The sequence below is a fragment of the Juglans regia genome, chromosome 13, assembly GCF_001411555.2.
Source record: "Juglans regia cultivar Chandler chromosome 13, Walnut 2.0, whole genome shotgun sequence".
Lineage (NCBI taxonomy): Eukaryota > Viridiplantae > Streptophyta > Magnoliopsida > Fagales > Juglandaceae > Juglans > Juglans regia.
In genome coordinates this window covers 5,999,853-6,024,084 of record NC_049913.1, presented here as the reverse complement: position 1 = coordinate 6,024,084, position 24,232 = coordinate 5,999,853, and the positions used below count along the sequence as shown (strand labels likewise).

The 24,232-nt window shown below is 34.8% G+C and overlaps 3 protein-coding genes across 4 annotated transcripts; 1 reads left to right on the top strand and 2 right to left on the bottom strand.

The window, feature by feature from the left end:
* Positions 1–952: 952 nt before the first annotated feature.
* LOC108986980 (type III polyketide synthase B-like) lies at positions 953–3,171 on the bottom strand. The gene is made up of 2 exons (XM_018959798.2): positions 2,514–3,171; positions 953–2,269 (listed from the first exon to the last, which is right to left on the bottom strand). The coding sequence occupies exons 1-2, from the start codon at positions 2,695–2,697 to the stop codon at positions 1,272–1,274; spliced, it is 1,182 nt and encodes a 393-aa protein (XP_018815343.1). The 5' UTR covers positions 2,698–3,171; the 3' UTR covers positions 953–1,271.
* Positions 3,172–3,352: 181 nt separating this feature from the next.
* On the bottom strand, positions 3,353–8,720 carry LOC108986981 (5'-methylthioadenosine nucleosidase-like). Its single transcript, XM_018959799.2, has 8 exons — positions 8,400–8,720; positions 8,179–8,239; positions 7,545–7,636; positions 6,852–6,958; positions 6,396–6,470; positions 6,060–6,134; positions 4,999–5,091; positions 3,353–3,730 (listed from the first exon to the last, which is right to left on the bottom strand). Exons 1-8 carry the CDS (start codon positions 8,482–8,484, stop codon positions 3,533–3,535), a joined length of 786 nt encoding a protein of 261 aa, XP_018815344.1. The 5' UTR covers positions 8,485–8,720; the 3' UTR covers positions 3,353–3,532.
* Positions 8,721–18,526: 9,806 nt separating this feature from the next.
* LOC108987002 (aquaporin-like) lies at positions 18,527–20,161 on the top strand. 2 transcript variants are annotated; one of them, XM_035684734.1, is made up of 3 exons: positions 18,527–18,652; positions 18,815–18,908; positions 19,077–20,161. In XM_035684734.1, exons 1-3 carry the CDS (start codon positions 18,591–18,593, stop codon positions 19,887–19,889), a joined length of 969 nt encoding a protein of 322 aa, XP_035540627.1. In that variant the 5' UTR covers positions 18,527–18,590; the 3' UTR covers positions 19,890–20,161. The 2 variants fall into 2 exon arrangements, with proteins under 2 accessions (XP_035540627.1, XP_018815377.1); XM_018959832.2 differs by having other exon boundaries at positions 18,527–18,648; positions 19,077–20,160.
* Positions 20,162–24,232: the final 4,071 nt, after the last annotated feature.

The following is a 24,232-nucleotide window of genomic DNA, read 5'->3' as shown; positions in this document are numbered from 1 at the left end:
TGTTAATTCTTCTAATATGCAGAAAACTTAGATTAATAAAGCCATTTTCTTGCCTTTATCAATCACTTAGATGATTCCAAAGTCATCACACTATGTTTTAATCAGTTGAGTCACGTTTTCTGTTAGAACTATCTTATTTTATCTATGATACTTCATCTTATTCTGTTTGTATTTGATTTATTAGCATTGTTGATTGAATAAGGTCATGTATGAACAACTCCACAATCAAGCTATAAATATAATTAAAAAAATAATAATTTTTCTCATGCATAGTAAGAGTATGCGACTCTTTTCTTTCTCAACTTGCATGGTGAATATATAATTTCAGTCAGCGTCTTTGGTTTTTTTATTTATTCCCCAGTTAGATAAACAAAATTCATTTGGTTGGGAAAAAAAATAGAAGAAAGAAAGGAATAAACGAATCACCTTCATATATGTCGATCGTTTCATCTCACAATTAACGTCCTCATTCTCCCTTTAGTTTTCTCCGCCAGTGACGACATGATTTCATCAGTCTTTTATGCCCGTTATAAATGCCATTGTATTTTACTCTTTCTTCTGCTGCCTTTGTTGCAGCTATTTTCCACCGTTTAGCGTGCTGCTCAATGTTTTTAGGCTACTTTCAAATAACATGGCATCTATTAATTCTTAGGATTGAATCTGAATATAAGTTCACATTAGACTATAGATATTACCTTTGAGAGAGCGGTTGCAATTTCCTGCCGTTCAAGTCCTTCTTGTCCAGTTTCCAATGAGTAGGTGTTATTATGGTCAGGCGCAGATAGGGGAGTTATTTCCAGTGCCCCCTCCTCCTACTCTTTCTATTTAGCTATTTAGAGAAAAATAGAAAGAATGAAGTGTTTTTTCCATTTTTCTTTCTTTTGGAAGGATGTTGGTTAATATTTTTTGTTGTGTGCTCGATAGATATAACGGAGGAAGAAGAACGAATTATCACAGACACATCAGTTTATTCCTCGTCTTCTCCCATATAAATGAAGGTAATAGGTGTAGGAACTGCCATTAAAAGAGTTGGAATTCATTGCTGCTTGAGATTCATGTCTTGTTGAAAGTAAATTTCAGAATTAACTTGATTTCTTTTAAGGGAGTGATTCACTGGTTCCAGTAGTAGCACTGCATGTCTTAGATTAAGTAACTCATTAAATTAACAAATCTTATTTTGCTGGAGAATATGGATCTATAGATTTTGGAATACAATAACCTGTTAAAATGGAAGTTTCAAGTGATCTGTGAGAAACGGCAATATTCTCACACTAGCCAGTGAGGTTCCTTGCTAGAACTCCCTCAAAGGAAATCCCAGGTCCAAAAGCCAGTATCAGGCCCCATTCATCATCATCCCCTTGGTTTTCCTTCTTCATCTTAAGGCTCTCTTCTATCATGTACTCCAGCACATACACAATGGTATTGCTGCTAGCATTGCCATAATCCATTAGAGCTCGTCTACTTGCATTTAGCTTCTCTGGTGACAAGTCAAGCCGCTTTTCCATCCGATTCAAGATTGCAGGTCCACCCGGATGAACTGCCCAAAACATCTTATTGTATTCCTTGTCAGGAAACCCATCAACTTCCATCAACTTCTTACAAAATCCTTCAATGTTATCTTCAATTATTTGAGGAAGCTCCCTTGCTAGTTTGAAGCTGATCCCCTCTTCTGTCAGCCGTCCATCAATTGTTTTCTCGGTGTTTGGTAGGAATTGTTGTATTGCTGTATGCAGTTCAAAGAGAGGTTTTTCATAGCCTAAAACTGGGTCTGAGCCAATGATCATGGCTCCTGCACCATCTCCAAAGAGTGCAACACCAACCAGATCATATGGTCTCTCTGCACTTGGCGGCTTGAACCCTATAATGGTAGTTTCAGAAGTTGCAAGCAAAACCCGGCTCCCAGGGTTGTTTTCAGCAATGTCTTTTGCAACTCGAAGGCCAGCAACCCCTCCAGAGCAGCCCACAAAATACAGCATGACCCTTTGAGTCTCAGGACTAAGCCCGAGGCCTTTTGCTAGGTAAAGGTCTCCGCCGGGTAGCCGAGCTTCACTTGATGAGACATACACTAAGTGCGTTATATCTGAAGGAGACCTGCCCCAATTCTTGAGGCAAGCCTGCGAAGCTTCGACAGCCATTCTTGTGACGGCATCATTACAGATATCTAGCCTTTGCTTTACAGTGGGTAAGCCTTCAACGGCAAGCTCCGGGTACTTCTTTAGGATCTCTTCTGACATCACAACATACCTCGTTTTAACTGTCGTTGTCTTGCCTGTAGATTTTTCAATAAACAACAAAAAATAGTAATAGTCAGGATATCTGCAGAACTACATATACCACCTGAAGCAACTGTCAACTTTTCCGATAAGCCATTCCTGACACCATCGATGCATTCTACAACAATAACTTAGATCGTCCCAACAGCACAACAATCTTTTACTGCACTGCACATTTACACTGACAATGAATAGAAACAATAGCAGCAAATAATATGAGCATAAGTTATTGTGAGTTACAGAGTCGAGTAAGCTTCTGCTTGAGGACAGGATCGTCACAGTTGGTGTCTCTAAAGTACCCATCAACGAGATAATCTTGCATAACAAGCTGGTGAGGGAATGCCTTTCCAAGAGCCAAAATTGTAGCTTTGCCTGGGTTGGCCACTTTTGTGGAACCTCCTCCTGCAACACCCACAGTTCCCATCCAAGAGGAGATGCTGATAAATATGCTAGTAGAATTGGTTGTAACGTACGAAGACCCTTTTACGTTGTTGCAAGTGAATCAAGTACCGGACTACCCACATTTATACAGTTCAACCGCACACTTAACCCATCAAAGCAAGCTTAATGAGGTTCAATTGGTTAACATTACCACTGAGCCAATTTTTTATGAACAAGATGACTATTGTCAGAGTTTCAGAGAAGGGAGAGACATGAAGTGTGCTACTTATTATATATTAGAGTAATCGATTAGTTGAAGAGCAAGCCATTCATGGAGTCAATGTTTAGAGGTGTTCGGTAGAGGTTTGGTGTAGGGTTTGGGCCTCCTCTAGTTGTTGTCTCAGTATTCTCGAGACTTCAGAATATGTTGGTGCAAATTCCCAATTTGTCACTGAAACTCCAATCCCTTGGTTAAGCATTGCTTCAGTATACTTTATGGTGTCAAACCAAACAAAGTACTGTGTTTGCATGTCTGGTTAAAGATATACGTCACTCCATGAAAAGGCTCTTTCTATTCCACTGGATTTTGTAATATAAAAATAAAACTTGGTGTCCGAAAGCATTTTCTTAAGACGTGAATGGTCACCAACCACTATTATTTGGCACAGGAAAAAGTTAAAACTCCGCTCTAGACAAGGTTAAGGTGTAAACGCTGATTTGAAGTATAAATAAATAAATAAATAACGCAATTCAATATGTTTATGCACACAAAAATGAAACCCATTCGAAAGTCTTGACTATAAACCATTGCTATTTTGGGTATAAAAGCACACACTCCAATCAAATCTGGTCCGTTATGAACTTGAGGACAACAAGCGTCAAAGTTGAGAGAGGCATTTTCCGTTGATGAAATCAAGAACCTGAGTGACTGCTTGATCAAGTGCAGCAGTCACAGCAACCAAATTCTGCAAGAATTCCTCTGCAGTTGGTTTCTCACCATCCACTATGTCAGTCACAGCTTTTACAAAAATTGCAGGGACTTTCAAAAGATCAGCCACATAGGCAACAGCGGCTCCCTGAAACCCAAATTTCAAAGCAAAAATGCGTTAATGAAACATAGTATTTCTAATTTATAATTAGATCCCAGAAATGGTTATGAACGCTTGAATTTATTAATCTTTGAAGCATAATTACAGGTCCCACAAATTAAGGGAAAAAAAATGCTCCACTCGATTTCTCTTGGATCAACCATACTGCCAACAAGCATGACTTTCTTGAGGATTTCAAAAACATAATGTCATCAAATCTTAATGACCTTAAAATTCACCCCAAAGGATAATAATAATTAAAAAAAAAATTACATAAAGCCTAATGAAAAAATATTTGATTCAAGCAGACTGAGAAATTGAGAATCAAAAAGTTTCCTTTTCATTTTAAATGTGTTGTTTTATTCAAATCATGTTAGGCAACAAAATAGAGATAACGATAATTGATGATTAAAGTACAAAGAGGCCAAAAGAGCACAAACTGGGGCATCAAATCATTTTCATTAATAATTTTAGTTTTCTACCCATGCCACTCCTTTACCACGTGCTCCACACAGGGCAACTAATACAATGCATTACAAAATCTGGCGGGCATATGTCCAGTGGCACTGGCCATGAGAAGGATGACAAATAGTGCAGTCTAAGAGACAGACAAATACACAGAGACACAGGCCAATGGGGATTGATTGGACATGAACCATGATTGCAATCTATGATTCCTTAATAGTTTGGAACGACTTCAGTTGTAAAGTCTATCCCCTCATGGACTTTGAAACCTGCTCAACACCTGTATTTCGCATACAATGTTTGGTGAGTATACCGGGCCACATGGATTTTGATGTTTTGTTTTCCAAGCATATAAGGAGGATGAAATGCCAAGTACTGCCTTATACCTCCAACTGCCTTATGCCTCCAAATCACTAGATTCAAAAAGGAATAGTCTACATACACGAGTCAGGATTGGAAATTCAAGTTTCTTGAAGATCACAGTCCAGAGAATTATCATGCATCTCACTACACGGTCTTTCGAGGCAGGGGACGGAGAGAAAATATTTTTTACTCTAATCTCAGAGTCGTTCATTTCAGGATAAAACAAAGCAACGCACGTGCTCACTTAGACTGCCAGTTAATTAGTTGCCTTCCATGAAAACAACAGTATCATCATCATGCAATAAGGCCAAAAATATCTATCCTGTGACTCCTGTTGAGAAAAGGTCAATGGATACCAAAGTCCGTACGGATGCGCAAGGATGCCCCACCTAATTCACCAACAAGATCATTTAAGAGTAAAAGTTTACCTCCATGTCTTTAATTGTAGCATCATTTGCAACGATAGATGCTTCATCTTGTGGGGACATATCTAGAGAGTCACCAGTCGACAATTTCCCAACCTGAAACATGTAGAAAGGGATTTCTCGAGTGTAAAGATCTTAGGTCTTGTTAAATTAAAACAATATGGAAAAGACAGCCTCATCTTATATTATATTGAGAATATCTACCAAAAACTATCTATGCAAGCATACTGGCATGCATTAATAGACACCAACATATGCACACAACATGCACAGATGCATGGTTGTGGAGCGTCCACAACTAAATTCAATGTGCTCATTGCTTGCAGATGCTAAGGTGAACATATACTTGAGTATTGGACTTCAAATGGCGTAATGGTCAGTTCCAACCTATTATAAACTCGTTATGACCAGAGATTCAATATTTTCAACTTACAGATTACCAACTAAAGCAATATGGACAAAATTGTAGCCACAATAGAAAACAGAAATGCTGGGAAAAGATTCACATCAGCAGCCATAAGCTCATGCACATAAGATGTTATAATGCTGGGAAAAATAAAATCATATGTACCTCCTAAGAAGATGATATGTATACTCCCAAAAATACTGATATATAATTTCCAGACATCACAAAAGAAAACAATTGCTCCTGTCCTACGATGATGCTCTTATTGTAACTTTTATCTGTATAGAGAGGAAAAAGTTGTTTTTCCAATGTCAACCCTCGCATGTGCATCCATAATCAATAGCTTAGTCCCATTGGATTACCCATAGTATATACAAAATCTCTTCCACCAACATGAATGCTTTAGTTTTCAGTTACTTCTTCTTCTTACTTTTACAGGATCATCCCATTGGCTTATCACATAGGATAAACAAAATCCCTTCCTCTGACATGAATGCATTTGTTTTCAGTTCTTCTTCCTTCCACAAGATCATAGTCAATGTTCACAATGAAAGAATATGATTAATTTAGGATGACTGTAAACATCATCAAGCAAGCAAAGAAAGGTTTGAGATGTTCAATAATCATAACTCTTAGCACTCTACTATATAGTAATCACCTTTAGATTAAGCTCCTTAAGAAGATTGGGAGAGGAGAAGGCCTGGCGTAAACCAATTCCATACATATCAAACACCTGCAGAAGACATTTAAGGCAAATAAAATTTAAATGCAAAAACAAAAAATGAACGAACATTTGCAGTTAACTCGCTTACTTGTCAATCAAATGATTGGAACTAATTCATTAACTGCCCAATTACATGCCACGAAAATGAGAGAATAAAATCATTAACTAATGAATAAACATGTAAGCCACTGCTGATCTCCTTCACCAAACATGAGAAGAGAGTACAGCACATTTTTTCCCTTTTCTGTCTGTAAAGTACGGTATGCTTACAGGTATAGGTATTCTTCTATCATGGAAAGCACAAGCAGATGCAAGAAACACATCACCAACACTTGCTCCTTTGGCCTGAAAGCATCCAAGAATTATTTATAAGTTTAACTAAAATTATATCTTTCATGCTTTGTAAATAAACATATGTTCGTGGATGCGTGAGTGTGTGTATTTCTGTTCCCACCGTAAGTTAATTTGTCTGTCATTAATTTTTGTATAGTGCAATAAAGATGTGCAACATTTTAGTGACCTTTTCTAGCGGATGCCCCCCTTCCACACTATCAAATGTCAAAATCATTCACCTTTAACAATGAACACAAAAGCAAAAATTTCGGTGCAGCAGGCAATCATTTAATCAACAAATGAGCAGATAAAAATTGATAACCCCTGGAGAATTTCAGGCCTTAAAAAAATAAAACGCAAAGCAGTCAAAATAATCTTGCCACAAACACATACCTTAAAGCCACCGGCAGTGCCTGCATTTATAATTAGGTCCGGCTTTAATGCTTGGATAGATGCATAGGTTACAAGAGAAGCCGACACTGTACCTACACTATCAACCCCTGAAAAAGGGTTCGCAGTTTAAGGATCAGTAACAGAAAACTGATAAAAATACAGACCTGTGTCAACGTCATGCTTTAACGGGGGCACTTTTGACCTTAAAGTGGCCTTGAACTAAGTATACTTCCTAGGTGAGCTGAATCAGGTCAATAGGTGGGCTAAGCCTGATGGATACAGTTGCATCAATGACCATAACGGGGATGAAGTTGTGTTAGAATTGCTTAAGTTTCATATTTTGGTGGGTAAATGGACTAGACAGAAAAGTACATTTTCTTAACATGGTCCAGGCTGCCTGAATCAAAATAAGTGCCTAGCAAAATCAAATAATCCTACAATATGGCTTGAACCACAATTTAACTAATACAAAACCTTTGAATGTCAAAATATAATGGTAAGAAGGAGAGTTTGTTCGATAAGCACTTAGTGTCCATCATTATTTTAGCCCTTTTGCTTTCCTCTTGCTAAAAGCAGTTTGCAAGAGGTGATGAAAAATCACAGAAAAGCATATACACAACATAGCCATAATCATGTGTTTGAGAAAACATAATACAAAACAGACATACACACATACAAGAATCAAATACCTACCCAAAGATAAATCTTTCCCTGGCCAGATCAAATTGATGTTAAGATTCTTGTAAATACCACGATAACATACCCAAGGAACCCCCTTTGGTAACCTGCACCGTTGCACATTGACAATTACGACCCAACAATCAATATCTATCGTACTCAAGTTGTATGCCAAAGAATATGATAACCGTCCATTTTTACACATATCAAAACGTCAAATAGCAGTCGATGAACTATCACTAACGGCTACTGAAACCCACTTCACCATACACACGTCAAGTGTCAACGATCAGCCTTCACGGACAAAAAAAAAAAAAAGAAAATTGCTTTAGGAAATACAAAGAGCATCCCAAAACCCCAATCAAATCAGGGATTGAACTCGTAAAGAAAGTTTTTTTTTTGTTTTATCAAGTTCGAAACCTGCTAAAAGTAGGCACAAGCCTAGGCAAATAAAATCACCCAAAAATGATGCGTTTCTTTTCTTTCTTTCTTCCGCAAGGGGAGACTACTGAAAACGCATTCAGTAGCTCTGTGGATCACATCAACAACGTAAAACCCGAGTTTGTGATCCTAAGCCCTTATTAGTGAGTGTATGCTGAAATTTAAAAATAAACAAATAGATTAAAAACAAAAAGAATAAGAAACTCACATGGAGAGTTCCTCGGTAAGCTGGAACTTGTTTACTAAAGGAAGCGCCTCTGCTTGCATAGCTGGTATCCCAAAATTGAAAAACGAAATATATAATAATAATAAACAAACCCACAAGCAGCAATGATAACAAAATCCAAAGAGAACAAAAAGAAAAAAAGCAAAACTTATATGCATGCATATGTGTGTGCGTTGTGTGTAAGCAAGAGAATATTGAAGCACCGATGATGATGAGAATGGAGGAAATGGGCCGGTCTTCTATATGCGAAACGACGGCGTCCTCCAATTGGTCACCAGAAGGAGTCATAACCGCCGTTTGAGTCTCTCGAGAATCTGTGGCCAATTCAATTTTCTTGCGTTTTCTTGGGAAAATCTCGGGTAGCGAAGATTGGAAAGATACTTTTGTACGTTCGAGTGTTTGCTCGTTTGTTTGTAGTGTAACCTTGTGGCCGATAAATAGAAGACAAGGCAAAAGTAAATTCAATGCCCTGATATTTTGGTTGAACAAAGACCTTGTACTCAGATATAAGAATTACTGCCTGTAGAGTTTTTCAAACACAAACGTGAGACGAAGATGTTTCCTGATTTTCTCATCCAAATATTTTTTTATAATTTTTTAAAAAACTGTCTATAATTTCTGGTTTTGAATATAACAAAGTCTAAATTTAAAAATCCATTGAAATAAAAATATAATAGAAAATCTTAATTATTTATACTCACTACACTTGATGAAGATTATATTGTAAAAACTAGAAAGAGAATGCAACTTCATTCAATAATTGTAATTTTTTTAAAAAGAGAATATTATATCCAAAATTTATTGATAAACACTTACTTGGGACGAATGAATATTCTGTGTAAAAAAAAAGAAAATATATTTATAATTGTAAATTGTACAACTGTCACGTAATCATTTTGAAAAAAGTGAATAAAATATGAGACTCATATAAAAAAATTTAATTTTTTTAATAATAAATTTCACTTTTTTTCAAAATAATTATGTAATGTTTATATATTTCACGATTGTATATAATATAAAATTAATCATAAAAAAAATTATCTCAAAACTAAGCTCTTAGAAAAAAATATTATTAGAGAAAATAGCTGAATAGATACAACAGAAAATCATTAATAACTAAAAAACAAAAATTACAAATTAATGTAAAAATTAGGAATACCTTCACAATTCAAAACGAAAAGGCTGCCATATGTTTGGGAAGCTCAAAAATAGAGGAAAAACTTGATGTACGATCATAAGCTCTAAGAGCACTTTTATTAGATTAGTTAAAATTAAAGTATATTTATTATAAATATAAGATGAATTTAATTTTTAACTATTTCATTCACATAAATTTTTACATTAGAATAGTCATTTTTTTATTATATGACAATAAAATAATAAAAGATAAATTTGGCTTTGGCTATTCACATTAAATCTCTACATTGAATTATCCATTTATTCATGAATAATTAATAATTTTTCAAAAATATTTTTATTTTTTTAATTATGAAATTATTTTATTTTATCATACTTTACTATTCATAATATTATATATTAATTAGTAATCATATTCTAATTAAATTATGGATTAAAAAAATATTATTTTTTCAATTGTCATTTAATGCTATAACCACAAACGTCTAATTAAACTTATCTAAAATTCTATATAATTGTCTTAATTTACAAACCAATCCAATATTTTCCATCCAACTATATTTTTTTTTTACCAAAATTTCTTCTACCATATAGTTTTTTTATCAAATTTTCTTCTATCTAATAATCATATGTACTAAATTTTTCATCCAACCATCTTCTTTTACCAAACTTTCTTCTATCAAACAACCATATGTACTCTATTTTCCATTCAACAATATTTTTTTGCCAAACTTTCTTCTATCCAAACTTTCTTTTTGTTTTTTTTTTTTTCTTTTCAAGTTTGTACAACTTCTTCATTTCAAGCAAATAATAGAATATCTCTCTATCTGTACAACTTCAAATATTAAATCTAGCTTTATCCACAAAATACACAAAATATAGCTTTGTATTTCCACAAAAAACATTCTGATCTTACATCCACAAAATACATTGGTAGGACTTTGTATTTCCACAAAATGCATTCAGGTCTTATCCACATTCCCACAAAATACATTCAGGTCTTATCTACAAACTAGTAACTGCATGTGTAACTTACAATTTGCAGATTTACAATGGTCGAGTGGCTTATCTTCATGGCATGCTCAGTTCCAGCTCAGTTGGAGAACTGTTTAGTGACATTAGTGATGCAATGGACAAGTTCTTATTTTCATATACGAATGGATAGAAGAATCTATTTTTTTTTTCCCTAACCTAGAGGTAGCATTCCATGCAATGCAATAGCAACCAAACAAGCAAGTTTACCGTAGAGAAATATCACAAACTTTAAATTTCAAAGTAGAGAAACTATCGTAGTTGTAGTTTATTCAAATGTAAACTTGAAATTTAAATTATTGATATTCTATTACAATAGGTCTTGTATAAATTATGTGTAATCCTCACAAAAATAGAGTAGAGAAATATACACAAACAGATTTATATAAATTTTTACTTTTTCTTTATATACACAAATAGAAACAGAGTAGATAATTTTTACACAAACAGATTTGTATAAATTCTAAATTTTTCTCGCAATACACAAACAGATGATCCTCACAGAAACAGATTTACATGCAATCCCTCAATCATAAACAGAGACGGAATTCAATATACACAAACAGCTAAACCCATCCACAATCAAATAGTAGGGTTTGGAGAAGAGGAATGCGAGGGACGGCGAGGTGTGGAATAAAGTTAGGGATCATCAAGAGAATCGAATCTTATACATGGAAAGAGATTACTTGAGTTTCGGAGAAGCAGATCGGCAAGAGAAAGAGGGGTTTTAGTCGTTTCTATCGAGAGTAGGAGTGCGGTGGCGCGGTGGTTCTGTGTAATTGTTGCCGACGAGACGTGGAGTGGTGGTGGGTCTTTATGGTCGAAGATGAAATACTCGGGGTCTTGGTGCGAATGGTGTCTGGGTTTTGAGAGGGAAGGGATAAAACCGTGGGAAATGGAAAATGGCAACTTTCGTAGTTGATGTAAACTTTGGGAGAGAGAAATAAATGATATAAAATAAATTTGATGAATAAACAGTGTGTTTCAAATTTATAAATTATTTTAGATGTTATTGTAGCTATATTCTAAATATTTGGAATATAACTATTATAATGTGATACATTTAATGGTTCAATAGCTAAATTTTCATTAGATTTAGCTTTTAGTTAATCCAATGAGAGTGCTCTAAATAGCGAAATTGTCTGCTAAAATATTTCTCTAAATGTAAACATGATTAATACTAAAAAGAAAAATATTATTGAAATGTAAATTACCATCCCAAATATCAGAAAAACAATTAAAAAAGGTTAGAATTATTATTAAAACAATTTACAGTATAGACTATAATTTTTCCGAAAAAGAACAGGTGGTGGCATACGAGTTTGATCAGGGCCGATCAGCACATGCATTCCAAACAGTATCCCAACCTTCAAAGACGAAAAAGAAACAGTTCAAAGCAGTATGATCATTGTGTGCGCATAAAGGCTGCAGCAGAGGTTTCAAAGGCTTCTACATTAGACAACAATTTCTGTCCAGAGGCTGAAACCATGTGCTCTGCCATAATTCTTCTGTTTGTTTTTTTTTTTACTTAATAGTGTCGTGGATAAGATCAACGTTTGAAGACATTGACTATTAGTTAAGATGATCCAATAGATGTTTTTAGCCCAATATGATGGTCCAAGCAGTGATGAAGGGTAGCTTCAGTCCATAAGGCTGTTATTGATTGGGGCCTTTGTCTAACATGTCAATGTCTGTCGATCCAATTTGAGCTTGCAATCCACTGAATAGGACTGTTCATCCAAACTCGATAGCTGATTATACCCAATCTGAAATTCGGATTTCAAACTCGGTTCGGAATCCATACCGGGTTAACCCGATTATGACCCACCCAAATAAAACCGAGTTATGAAAACTCAAAAATCTCGGTTTCGAGCAATACCAGTTTCTTTTTTTTTTTTTTTTTCACAAATGGTATTGGAAACTGGAAAGCATAATTTTATTTATTTTTAATCTAAAAACCTATATTTCATTACAATTTGTTTAAGAAAAAAAAGTTGTTAAAAAGCATAATTTTTTTTTTTTTTTACACATAAAAGCCTATATTTTACTAAATTGTTTTCAAGAAGTCATGTTGAAAACCATATTACTAATACATTGAACATTGTCTATAATAATAAAAATATATTAAAAATGAAAAATTAAATTTGATGTCAAAAAATAAATAAAGCTAGAAACAACTAGTTACCTTTTTAACTAAATGCATTTAAAAAAAAAAATTCCAATATTCATCATATAAAATGCATGCAACATACTACACAATCTACTACATATTACATTATTTTGTATTATATACATTACATTACAAAATATAAAATTACAAGATATGAGTTACATATCAATAACATGGTCTTCCATCAGTGATTTAATCAGTCCAAATAGCCTTCAAGATTGTTCTCTGTAGCTATCCAAACTGAAGACAACCGTCACATTGAATTTCTAGTCTATTCTCTATAGCCACCCAAACTGAGGAGAAATAATGTGTTTCAGTAGAGAAAAACACAAATTATGCAGAAGAAATGGAACCATTTCCACCATCAACACGGCAGGCTAACACTTCCACAACAATACCTTTTCCAGCACGAACACCATAATGCTACACTAAAAACTAGCCAGAAGTTTGCCATCAATAAAGAGAGTACATCCATATATGCTAGGAGACAGGGGACCCAGCCGGCAGCCACAACCACAAACGATGTTAGCACTAAAAGTCGACCCACCAACCAACAGTACTACAAACAATAGAAGCAAATCCCCACAACCACCAGAAGTAAGAGCATTAATCTATCCCCTTCTTTATAAAGATATCCTCACAAACCAGAAAATATGCCAACGTTTACAATAAGATCAAAGGTCTCATCTGTAGTCATCACACTTGGGGCAAAAAAAATAATAAAATGAAAGTAGTGGGAAAAGTGCTGAAGATCATGACAGAAACATAGAGAGTACTAAGGAGTGAGATGGGAGTCATACCACCAAGCAGGCTAGCTATACAATACACTTGAGAAGCTCAAAGTATTTGAGTCATTCCTAATCAACATTAGTAAAGTTCAATTTTAGATCAAACTCTAAAAAAAATACATGAGAATGATTACTTTCATGTTATCCTTATCTTTATTCTGTTGGGGAGCTTTTGATCTCCTTAAAATGAGATCTCTGCCCATGAGTACTCTATTATATATCACTCTGTTTATTCTATTGTATGCCCAAAGCTAACCCAGAAACAACTAGTAAACATGCCAATAAAACTCTGTTTTGATGATTTATTATGTGCAAGAACGTGTTTGAAGAAAGTGTAGATCGCATTACATGCCTTGAGAGCAACAATAGAATCCATAAAATAGCCAGTAGTTTCAAGAAACAAAACAAAAGCCCACTACAGCACTGTGAACCCAACAAGAATATGAAGCGTTATCTGTGAAATTTTTAATTATCAGATTTAGAAAACATGCAATAGATGATTATGCCATATCAAAACATGCAAGAAATGTGTCATCCATGAGTGGGTGTGATCATGACTCGGGTCACTTATTTTCTTCAGATCAAGCCACTTCCTTTAATTTTCACGGGAGTCCCGAAAAGGGCCCTCGAAGACCTCCAAAACATAATTGACATTCTACAAAAGCAAGCAGAAGTAAGTCATAAGTGTCTTATTCTTTTTATATTTTTTGAGTTTCCTTTGTTACTAAGTTGGGATGTTTCTATGTTTTAGAGCTTTGATGACGAGGGGCCTGTCATTGATTTTGTCGTGTGGCATGACGGAGAAGTATGAATGGCTGCTCTTGACACATAGAATCTTGAGGATGACTTGGATTCTGGGAAACTTGCTAACTTTATCCCCCTGACTAATTATAGGTATGCTCAGTTGCTTGTGACTCTTGCATGTCTTCAAAAGATTAAAAAGGGTTCTTGTTTAGGTAGAATCAGGATGATGTTGAAAGGAAAAGAATAGAATTTACAAATATCCTTGAAAACAGCAATTTAAGTTTGATAGTATATTGGTAAGCTTTTCCTTTTCAGTCTTTGTTTTCCTCATTTTTACAAAAATCTTAGGCTGATAACTAAAAATGATAGAAATGAACTCGCTGTTTGATTATGAATTTGTTCACAAAACCCCTCATTATTACTATTTATATCTAATAATTAACTGTTTGGATTTCAAAATCAGAATTTCTGAGTAGGTTTTCTGCTCCGACTGTCATGAAAAAGTCGCAAAAAAAAAAAAAAAAAAAAATGCTTTGGGATTCTGTCACGGGGGCTTGGCAGAGGCCTTGAAGTGGTGCAGATCAGTAAGGCTTGGAGGAAGTCTGTTATGAGGTTGTTAGGAAGTTAGTTGCAGCAGTTTTAGCCGTTAGGGAAACTGAGGTTTAATGAAACGAATCGTTTTAATTCTTACGGAAGTGTTGCGTTTTAATTTCTTAGCAACTACGTTTAGAGTTTAGTGAAACGTTGCATTTCATGATGTAAACTGATAGTTGCGTTTTACATTTGCTTTCTTGCGATTGTTTAGAAGGTTGTTAGACATCTGCTTCTATAAAAGCAGAGATAAGTAGGATGAAAAGGTATTGAATAATCTTGAGAGTCTGTTTGGGAGGTTGAGAATTCCTCGAAAATTCTCTACAAGGTTTATGAATGAAATCTTGTTTAGTCTATTCTGTGTGTTGATTGTTTCTGAGGTATTGTTACGGTTTCCTGGTGCTGGTTCAAGAATTCAGCAGCTTGAACCTTACAGATTCAATATGTTTTTCATGCTCATCAGCTTTTGTGGCAAAATTATTACTTGTGCAATCTTGTAGAAGTTTATTTTACTCGTTCTAAATGAGTACCGTGGTGGATTAGTTTTACAACTTCCTGTTTATCATTACTATGCCTGCAAATGGGGATTTTTATGACTGTCATACATTTGCTTTTGATATGAACCTTATTTGTTTTTAGGTGGAGATAAATGTTTTGTGCCTCAGTTTCTCCTTCACTTGGTTAGTCTTAAATCGCCTTGGTCGCGTAGAAGAAGAAAACATACACTTCTGCCAAAACAATGGAGGAGTTTCTTTACACCAGATGGAAATCTCAGTGATGGTGGGGTCAAATTTTTTAAGAAAGCTCGTGGTGGGGTAAGCAATCGAATTTTCTCAGACCACCTTGTTTTCTTTTTTCAAAATCTATTTTATTTTTTTTAGTTTCCTCTGATTTTTATCCTGTATTTGTTACTGCTGTGAAGATCTGATTCCTTATGCTCTGATGCAGGGTGTTGATCCAAGTATTAGAACGGAGGTTTGGCCTTTCCCTTCTTAGAGTGTAAGAATTCCCATCTATGTATCTTTATGTATCAATGTCTGTGCGTGTTTGTATTATAGTATTTTTGTTCCTCTCTCTTTGATTGAGAAACTAAGGTTTGGTTGCAAGATTCAGCTTAGTTTAATTTTAAACTAAGTCTAACATCCAAATACCAAACTTTCAAATTACTAAACTTATATCAACTCAAAACCCCCTTACATATAGGACCCACAACTTTTTTCAACTTAACACATTTTTATATATAGAATCCACAACCTTTTTCAACTTCCCATAAAAAGTACTAAACTCATCCTAACATCTAAACACACTTTAAACTCAGTTTTGATGGGCCCTACGTAACTCCCTCCACTACTTAACTCACTACTATTCATAAAGAACTGAATTCAACTCAACATCTAAACACAGTCTAAGATAGATTTTGCTACTTTTTGGAGACTTCTTGCTATGTTGTTAGTCATAGCCACATGTTAAACCTAATCCTATGGATTGCTTGATCCATAGCTAATTTTAAGGCTTCGTTTGGTTCCTAAACCTATCTAAACTCATCTCAACTCATCATTACAACTTTTTCAAATTCTAATACAAAATATAATAAATAATTCAACTTTTTCAAATTTCAAAATAATAATAATATTAAAAATTAATATTCTAACAATTTTTTATTATCTCAACCCAATTTAACTCAACTCAACTCAGTTCAACATCCAAACGTAGCTTAAGTTGGTTGATTCATGATATTTTTTTCCCACCCTCGTCTTGATTTTTGGATCATTCTTGTCTTAAGAGTTTAAACCATATATATAATGAAAAATGAGGTATGCAACCGTCCTTGGGAACCGTTGGGGAACCACTGCCCACGTGGAGTTGAAACACACCGTTTCATTCGAATTCTCATGCGCACGTCTTCTCCACGAAGCCAACCCTTCCCTCCAGACCTAGTCTCCACGAAGCCACCGTCGAAGCCCCCTTCATCATCTCCACTCAGACTAATTCCTTCTTTTTTCCACTTAGATCTGGTCTCCATGAATCCTTCATTTTACGTTTGCCTATTCTCTTCCGATAAAAAGGAAAGTGGGTTTTAGGTTCATGAAAATTGAGTCAACGGGTTTTCAAGATTGAACTTTATGGCTGTGAGTCCTAGTGTGAGGATCTCAGAACTAGAGTTGAGGTCTTCAAGATACAAGAAGCAACACATTATGGCTTAAAAGAAAAACAAAAGGAATAAAGAAAAGCTAGGAAACACAGAAACACATAAAATACTTTAGAAGGTATTTACCTGTGTTTTCATGGTGGAAATATGCATGAGTTCATGGTGGAAATATGCATGAGTTTCTTATTTGTAGGATCTCTGTTCTATTTATTTTTTGTTTTTTGTTTTTATTTTTTGTTTTCTTTCTTTTACATTAATTTTGTCACGTACAGCCGGTTGCATCCCGTTTGTGCATGCCGATTGTACGAAGTAAAACTGTTATATAATAATTAAGATAGTTTGGTCATAATGCTGATGGTTTATTGTTTTACAATAGTCAGTGCCGCCCTACAGTAGGGCCCCTACTACCCGCGCGGCCGCGCGCCCCACGTACGTACTTACATCAGTTCCCACAATAAATATTGGCTATATATATACAGGCAACTATACATTTCCTTTAATTTGAAGCCCAATGCATGCATGCATGCATGCATTTTGTCTTGCATTTACATCTCAATATATATTTCATAAGACTCCGTTTTTTATGTTTAGAATATCTCATATTATTTGTGAATAGTAATAAATAGTTTATAAATAATAAAAAATTGTTAATAAATAATAATTCACTGTTTATGAATAATAATACTGAAGTAGTCTAAAAATAGTTGTATTTCCAAACACACCCTAAACGTATAATTTTACAGCAATATTTTCTGGATTGCCATAGCTTCCGCCTTATGGTAATATTTACGTATTAGTGGTCCATGGGAGCAATTCCGTCTAATCTCAAATGTATTAACATAATACAATTTAAATAATGTATTGGCTAATGGATGTCTTTAATGGGCCAATGGCTGATCTACAGCAGTGTATAGAATATATAGTTAGCTAGCTAGCTAGCTGCTCGACGTTGACGGAGTACCGCCCCTAATTTATTACACTCTCCAACTTGACAGCCCAATTAATAAAGCCCAGCTTTCAGTTCCATTCCTAGCTACATGCAACACCATACCATTCATTATGATCATCACATACCATTCACGCTTTACTGCACGCATCATGTACGTCGATACAAACAGTAGTAATTCCAGTGCTATGCATGCATGGTGCTGTTTACGTTTTCTTTACCATACTAGACTACTCGAATTAATGATAGACATGCATATATATATATATATAAAGCTTTTGACGTTAATTAATTTATGCCACGATAAAATATATATATGCGATCGAGATGATCAATATCTTATAATCATGTAACACGTAACGTTAGCTAGGTGTGGGAGCCATGCACACTCGTGAAACTTTTATGTCTTAGATGATCACTAGATGAACGTGGCATGCCCTTTACGACAAGATATCGTCTCCTTTTTTGATACATTCATTTATTGCTATATATAGAAAACGACTGAGTCCTAAATTAATTAATATCTTGTAATATAATATTAAAGTTGATTTTTGGACCCCAATTTATAGAAAAGAAAGTAGGAAGCAGTAGCCGATAATGTAGTTGGAAAAGAAAAACAGTTGAAATTGATGGCATGCACGACTAGTATGGGCACGGGCAGGCATTATGAGTAAACGACCAACTCCCCAACATGATCAAAGCTGACCGGCCATATATATTTATATATAAATATATAGATTACAAAGATGAGAGTAATTACCAAGAAAGCTAGCTAACAATTAGTATTTGGCGGTTAATTAGAGATGGCTGAAAATTATGTGCCGGCAGTCGTAGAGGATGAAGAAAATGTGTATGGTGGGAGCAAAGTCCAACCTTTCTCGGCCTCTACACCAATGCAAGTACTCCACATGCTGCATCATGATTCATTCATTCCCTAATTCCCACTTCTAAATTCTAGTGGTAATTTATATAATTAATTAACTGATCAGGGTGACATATATATATATATATATATATATCTCATCATTTTCCTAATTTCTTTTTATAATTTTTGCATGCAGGTCGGAGCAAGAGAAGTTCGAGGGAGGGAACAGACGCAATGATACGTCTAAATTGAGCGAGATTTTGGGCTTGGAGGAGTTGTTCTCTTTGAATGTTAGTATGATATTACATGCTTATCATGTAGTACTCAATTAATAAGATTGCCATCATTAATATTGCTATTTCTTTTGGGGTTTGGGGTTTGATATAAATATATATATATATATATATATATATATATATATAGAGTAACGAAATCATGACGTTGAATTAGCTGATCAGGTGTGGCGAGCATCTTTGGGAGAGCTGATTGGCACAGCAATTTTTGTTTTTGCAATTGACACCATAGTTATCTCCTCCTACGATGCTGAAATAAAAGCTCCAAAGCTTCTAATGTCGATCCTTATCGCTATCATTATCGCAATTCTCCTCCTTGCCACTAATCCAGTTTCCGGCGGCCACATTAACCCCATCATCACCTTAGCCGCTGCCCTTATCGGCCTCATTTCCCTTTCAAGGGCTGCCATATACATTTTAGCACAGTGTGCGGGTGCTGTGCTTGGTGCACTAGCACTCAAAGCCGTGGTGAACAGCACCATTGAAAAAACATTTTCCCTTGGAGGCTGCACTCTCACTGTCATTGCACCAGGTCCAAATGGCCCCATTGTGATTGGCCTCGAAACAAGCCAGGCCCTTTGGCTCGAGATAATATGTACATTTGTGTTTCTTTTTACTTCGATATGGATGGCTTTTGATCTTCGCCAAGCCAGAAATCTGGGCCGTGTTAAAATTTTCTCTATCATCGGAATAGTGGTGGGCCTCCTTGTGTTTGTGTCGACCTCCGTCACTGCCGCCAAGGGTTATGCTGGGGCAGGAATGAACCCGGCAAGGTGTTTGGGCCCGGCACTTGTTCGAGGGGGCCACCTCTGGAATGGGCACTGGGTGTTTTGGGCTGGGCCTGGTATTGCTTGCGTGGCATTTTATCTGTACACTAAGGTTATTCCACCTCAGCATTTCCATGCACATGAATACAAACACGATTTCTTGAACATTTTGAAGGCTCTCTTTCCATCAGACCGTGTTAACAGGAAGTGAGATCAAATGGATTGTTAGTTACCTTGAGAAAAGAACATGTTCTGAAGGTTCTTAAACAAAGGCAGCCGCAGGCACTGATAGCTCTTTGTGTTTGAGGCCTCATCATATCGTGTACGTACGTGTGGGATGGACTCGCAAGGTTCAGCTAGCATGTATTTTTCATGATTATAACTTCGTTTCTAGTGAAAAAAGAATGTGGGGAAATAAATCTGTATATGATGTGGATGTAATAAGTTGAGATTCCGCTTATATATATATATATTAATCCCATCAGAAGATTAACTCTGTAGGAAATAATTTAGGGAAAATAAAATTATTTATGATCTCGATGCTGACATGGTATGGTAGGCTTCCACGTCCCTTTGTCTTTGGGCATTAAAAAAATAGGTTCGATCATGAGGCATATAACACAATCCAAAAACTGTGTCGTGCTGGGAAACACCAGAAATATTATCATGCAAGCAACATCGATCGGGAGTCAGCAGCAAATTAATTAGGTCGGAGTAGTACTTGGCAGTACTATATGTCTGCGCGCGCGATATTTATATATATATAGAGAGAGAGAGAGAGAGAGAGAGAGAGAGAGAGAGAGAGAGAGAGAGAGAGAGAGAGAAAAAAAATTAATTAAGGCCGTCATGGATATTAATTAATTAATCATGTTGTGTCCAGATAATTAATTAGAAATTAAGCTGATCATGATCAGGAATTTCCGACACCATTTGATCGTTGGAAACATGAGGCAACTAACAAATTAAGTAAATAAACGATAAAAATTAAGTAAACAAACGATAAAAATTTGTTATGTACTTTTATCTTTGTCTTCATTTTTAATTGTTAATTAGTAGTACATATGTACTTACTAACAAATTAACTAATCCAAATTAATAAATTAGCTAGTGGAAGACTTGAAAATAAAAATATAAATAAATAAGAAAAATGAGGTTGTAGATTTATCAAATAGATTATAAAAATAAATTAAGATATTTTCTTATCTTTTATGAGATGTGAAAAAAAATGAGAATGTGAGATTTTATTAATAACAAAAAATAGATATGAGTATGAAAAATTGTTGAAAAACTAAAAGAAACCTAGACAATTAAATACTAAATAAGATGTTTAAAAATGTTTTGGGAGGGGACAAATTATCTATATATTAGGACATCTTTAAAAAATCATATATTAAAACAAGTTTTTAAAAATTTTTGGAGGGCTATCAAGCATCAATGTAGGTCCGCCTCCCTGCATAGGTGCCCATGAATTTTTCTCCATAGATCAGGTACAATATTTTATATTTTGATTATATATATATATATAACGTGCCATGATCACGGGGTAAAATAATTTATAAATTGTAACATATAATTAGTTCTTAGTTCATGATTTCTTGAGCTACATTTGGTTCACTTGATAAAATCTTGGAATAATATTGTAATATATATATGAGAAATGATTTGTACAAGTCTCATACAAATTCTTATAAAAAAATGAACTCCATCTTAAAAAGATATAAAAAAAAATTATTTTTTTATTAGGGAGATCTATTATTTTATAAAAGATTTATATAAAATTTATCTATTTGAAACTTGTATCTAACATTACTATATATATATATAAATACTAAAAATATTGAAAATCCCCGTTAGATTTTTCTTTTCAAATAAAGTAATAAAAAAAGTCGAAAACAAAATATTAAAAAAAATATATATTTTTAAAAAACTGCATGGTTTCCGGCGGCCACCGGACATTTTCAAAGGTCGCCCAGTACCCCGAAGAAGTACCTCTAGGCCGGATGGTCCACACCATCCTTGCCATATCAAGGTGGCTAGCTTGGGCCCCTCCCACTAGTACGTACGTATACGTCCGACTACCATTTTTTTTAAAATTTTTTTTAAACCATAATTTGGACTGTTTTTTGAGAAAAAAGTTGAAGGTGTTGTATTTTAGAAATTCTGATTTAATTCCAATTAATACATAATGATTGTCCCTAAACAAAAGAATAGGAATATCTATATATTAATTGTTATTCCTTGAGGATAGTACAGGAATCGATCAAACGTCCATTTCATTAAAAATAGGAATACACATTCCTTATTCTCAATCTGTTAAAAATATGATTTATTCATATTCTTATTCGCGGATAAGTAGAGACTATCTTTAAGGGAATGAGGATATTCTTAAGCAAAAGAAATTTATAAACCTACTCTTCGAATCATTATTTTAAGCTTAATTCAATAGACGTTTTAGGGGGGAAATTAAAACACTAATTCTATGGTCTTCGATTTTGCCAAATATTCAACATTAATTTATCATTTAATTATACAAACAACCTCCTAACCTTTATTAATTATCTTACTATATTTTACCATATTATAATTTGATGTGGCAATATCATAAACATTGACTTTGAAAATTAATTAACAATAGTACTAGAGATTGAAAGAAATCTAGTACTTAGAGAAATTACGTACATCAGCCTACTGTTGATGTAATCCTCAACACACTGAATGTGTTGAGTTTTTTTTTTAAAAAAAAAACAATCACAGTGTGCAGAGAGTGCGGCTGATTCGTAGCCGGATTCCTAGTACTTATTGCTAGAAAGGAAATAGATGTTTCGTTTATCTCTCATCTCTTTCAAATGCATGCAAAGCGAAGCACGTACATTATATATAGAGTGGTGCCACTCTGTTGCTTGTAGGTGTCCATTTTATGTGCTTCTTAGTGCAAATTGTATTTTTTTTTTTACTTTTTAATTCAAACATTTTTTAAACATATATAAAAAATTAAAAAAAAAAAAAAATACACTAATAGTCACTTTCTTAATTATTAAAAAAATAAAAAAAATTAAATGCATGAACAGTTAAAATCATGAGCAAATTGAGAAGTACGGGTGAAACCCAACCCCTTTGACTCGGTTTTTGGGCAAAACTGACGCCGACTGACACTTAAGTTTTGGGGGAGAAAACAGGCCAAAGCCGATCGGTGGGAAGGAGAAACACCGACGCCAATCGATGCTTCATTTCTATGGCAGTTCATGGTTGGTTCTCAGACCGAGCTTCGTCTGAGAGAGTAGAGACTAGAGAGAGAGAGAGAGAGGATGAGAATTGAGACGCGAAGAAGAAGACACGAGGAAGAAGACAGATTGATATTGAAACGACGTCTACTTATTTGTTTTAATACGTTATAAATAAAACGGCGTCGTTTCAGTTGTGTTTAAAACACAACTATAGGATTAAGCGACGTCGTTCCCCTTAAACTTAAGTAGAACGGTGTCGTTTTAAGTACAGAGTATATAAAAAAAATTAATTTCTTTAGTTGGCCAGTTCTGCGGTTTGAATCAGGTTCGAATCGACGCCGAATCGGCTGATATCAGTTTTCTCAATTTTGTACCATACGCCGACTGGTTCTCCACCGGTTTCGGCAGGTTCCGAGCTCTGCCGGCCAGTCCGAGTCGATTCCGGTCAATTTTCTGGTGTGTTGTGCAGCCCTATTGAGAAGTTATAGTAGCATTATTCTTATATATATAGTTATATCAACCGCTCACAAGTGTCATTATAGCTACAAGAAAAACAGGCTTTTGTGACTAATTTATTGCCATCAAAATATTTTTCGCAACTAATTTTAGTTGCAAATAGTCATTTCGCTGGAATTAACTGGTCGCAAATAAACAGTTTTCTTGTAGTATATATAATTAATTATACGATAGAATTATTAGGTTACCATGCATGTTACCAATGCAACGATTATCTGTGCGCATTAATTTATTTAAAATCATACTATGAATTCCCATTCTAACATAGGCATCCGGCCTTGTTCATGTAGAATGGATATTCTTAATTGCAGAGCTTAGTTTTATTCTTTATTTCGACGACTTCCACGTACGTCCATTGAAAGATATGTTTTATAAAGCATATAACACAATATATGCTCCTAGCTAACTAGTACAGTCTTCCGGAAACGACGGGAAGAAATTAAACCATCTTCAGTACTTCCAAAACTTACATGATCTGGAAGTAGCCAAGTTTGGCTTTGGCAGCTACGTACGACTTCCCATCTCTTCTATAAGTTTTGATTCAGGCTGGTCTCGATCACTGTCTCTAGGAATAGTTTAAATCATGGATATGGTTGTCTCCAAAGAAGCTGATCAGGAATTCCCAAGAAAATATGAGAAAAGTGAGGAAACTAATCTTGGAAGGAACTCTTTAAGAACAAAAGTTCTTATTTTCATAGGTGCCCACGAATTCTTCTCTCCGGAGGTAGCTCTTGCATGCTAATTATTATTGTTTTTTATATCAAAATATATATGACATCTCCAGCATTTTTTTTGTAATTTTGATTCAATCTTT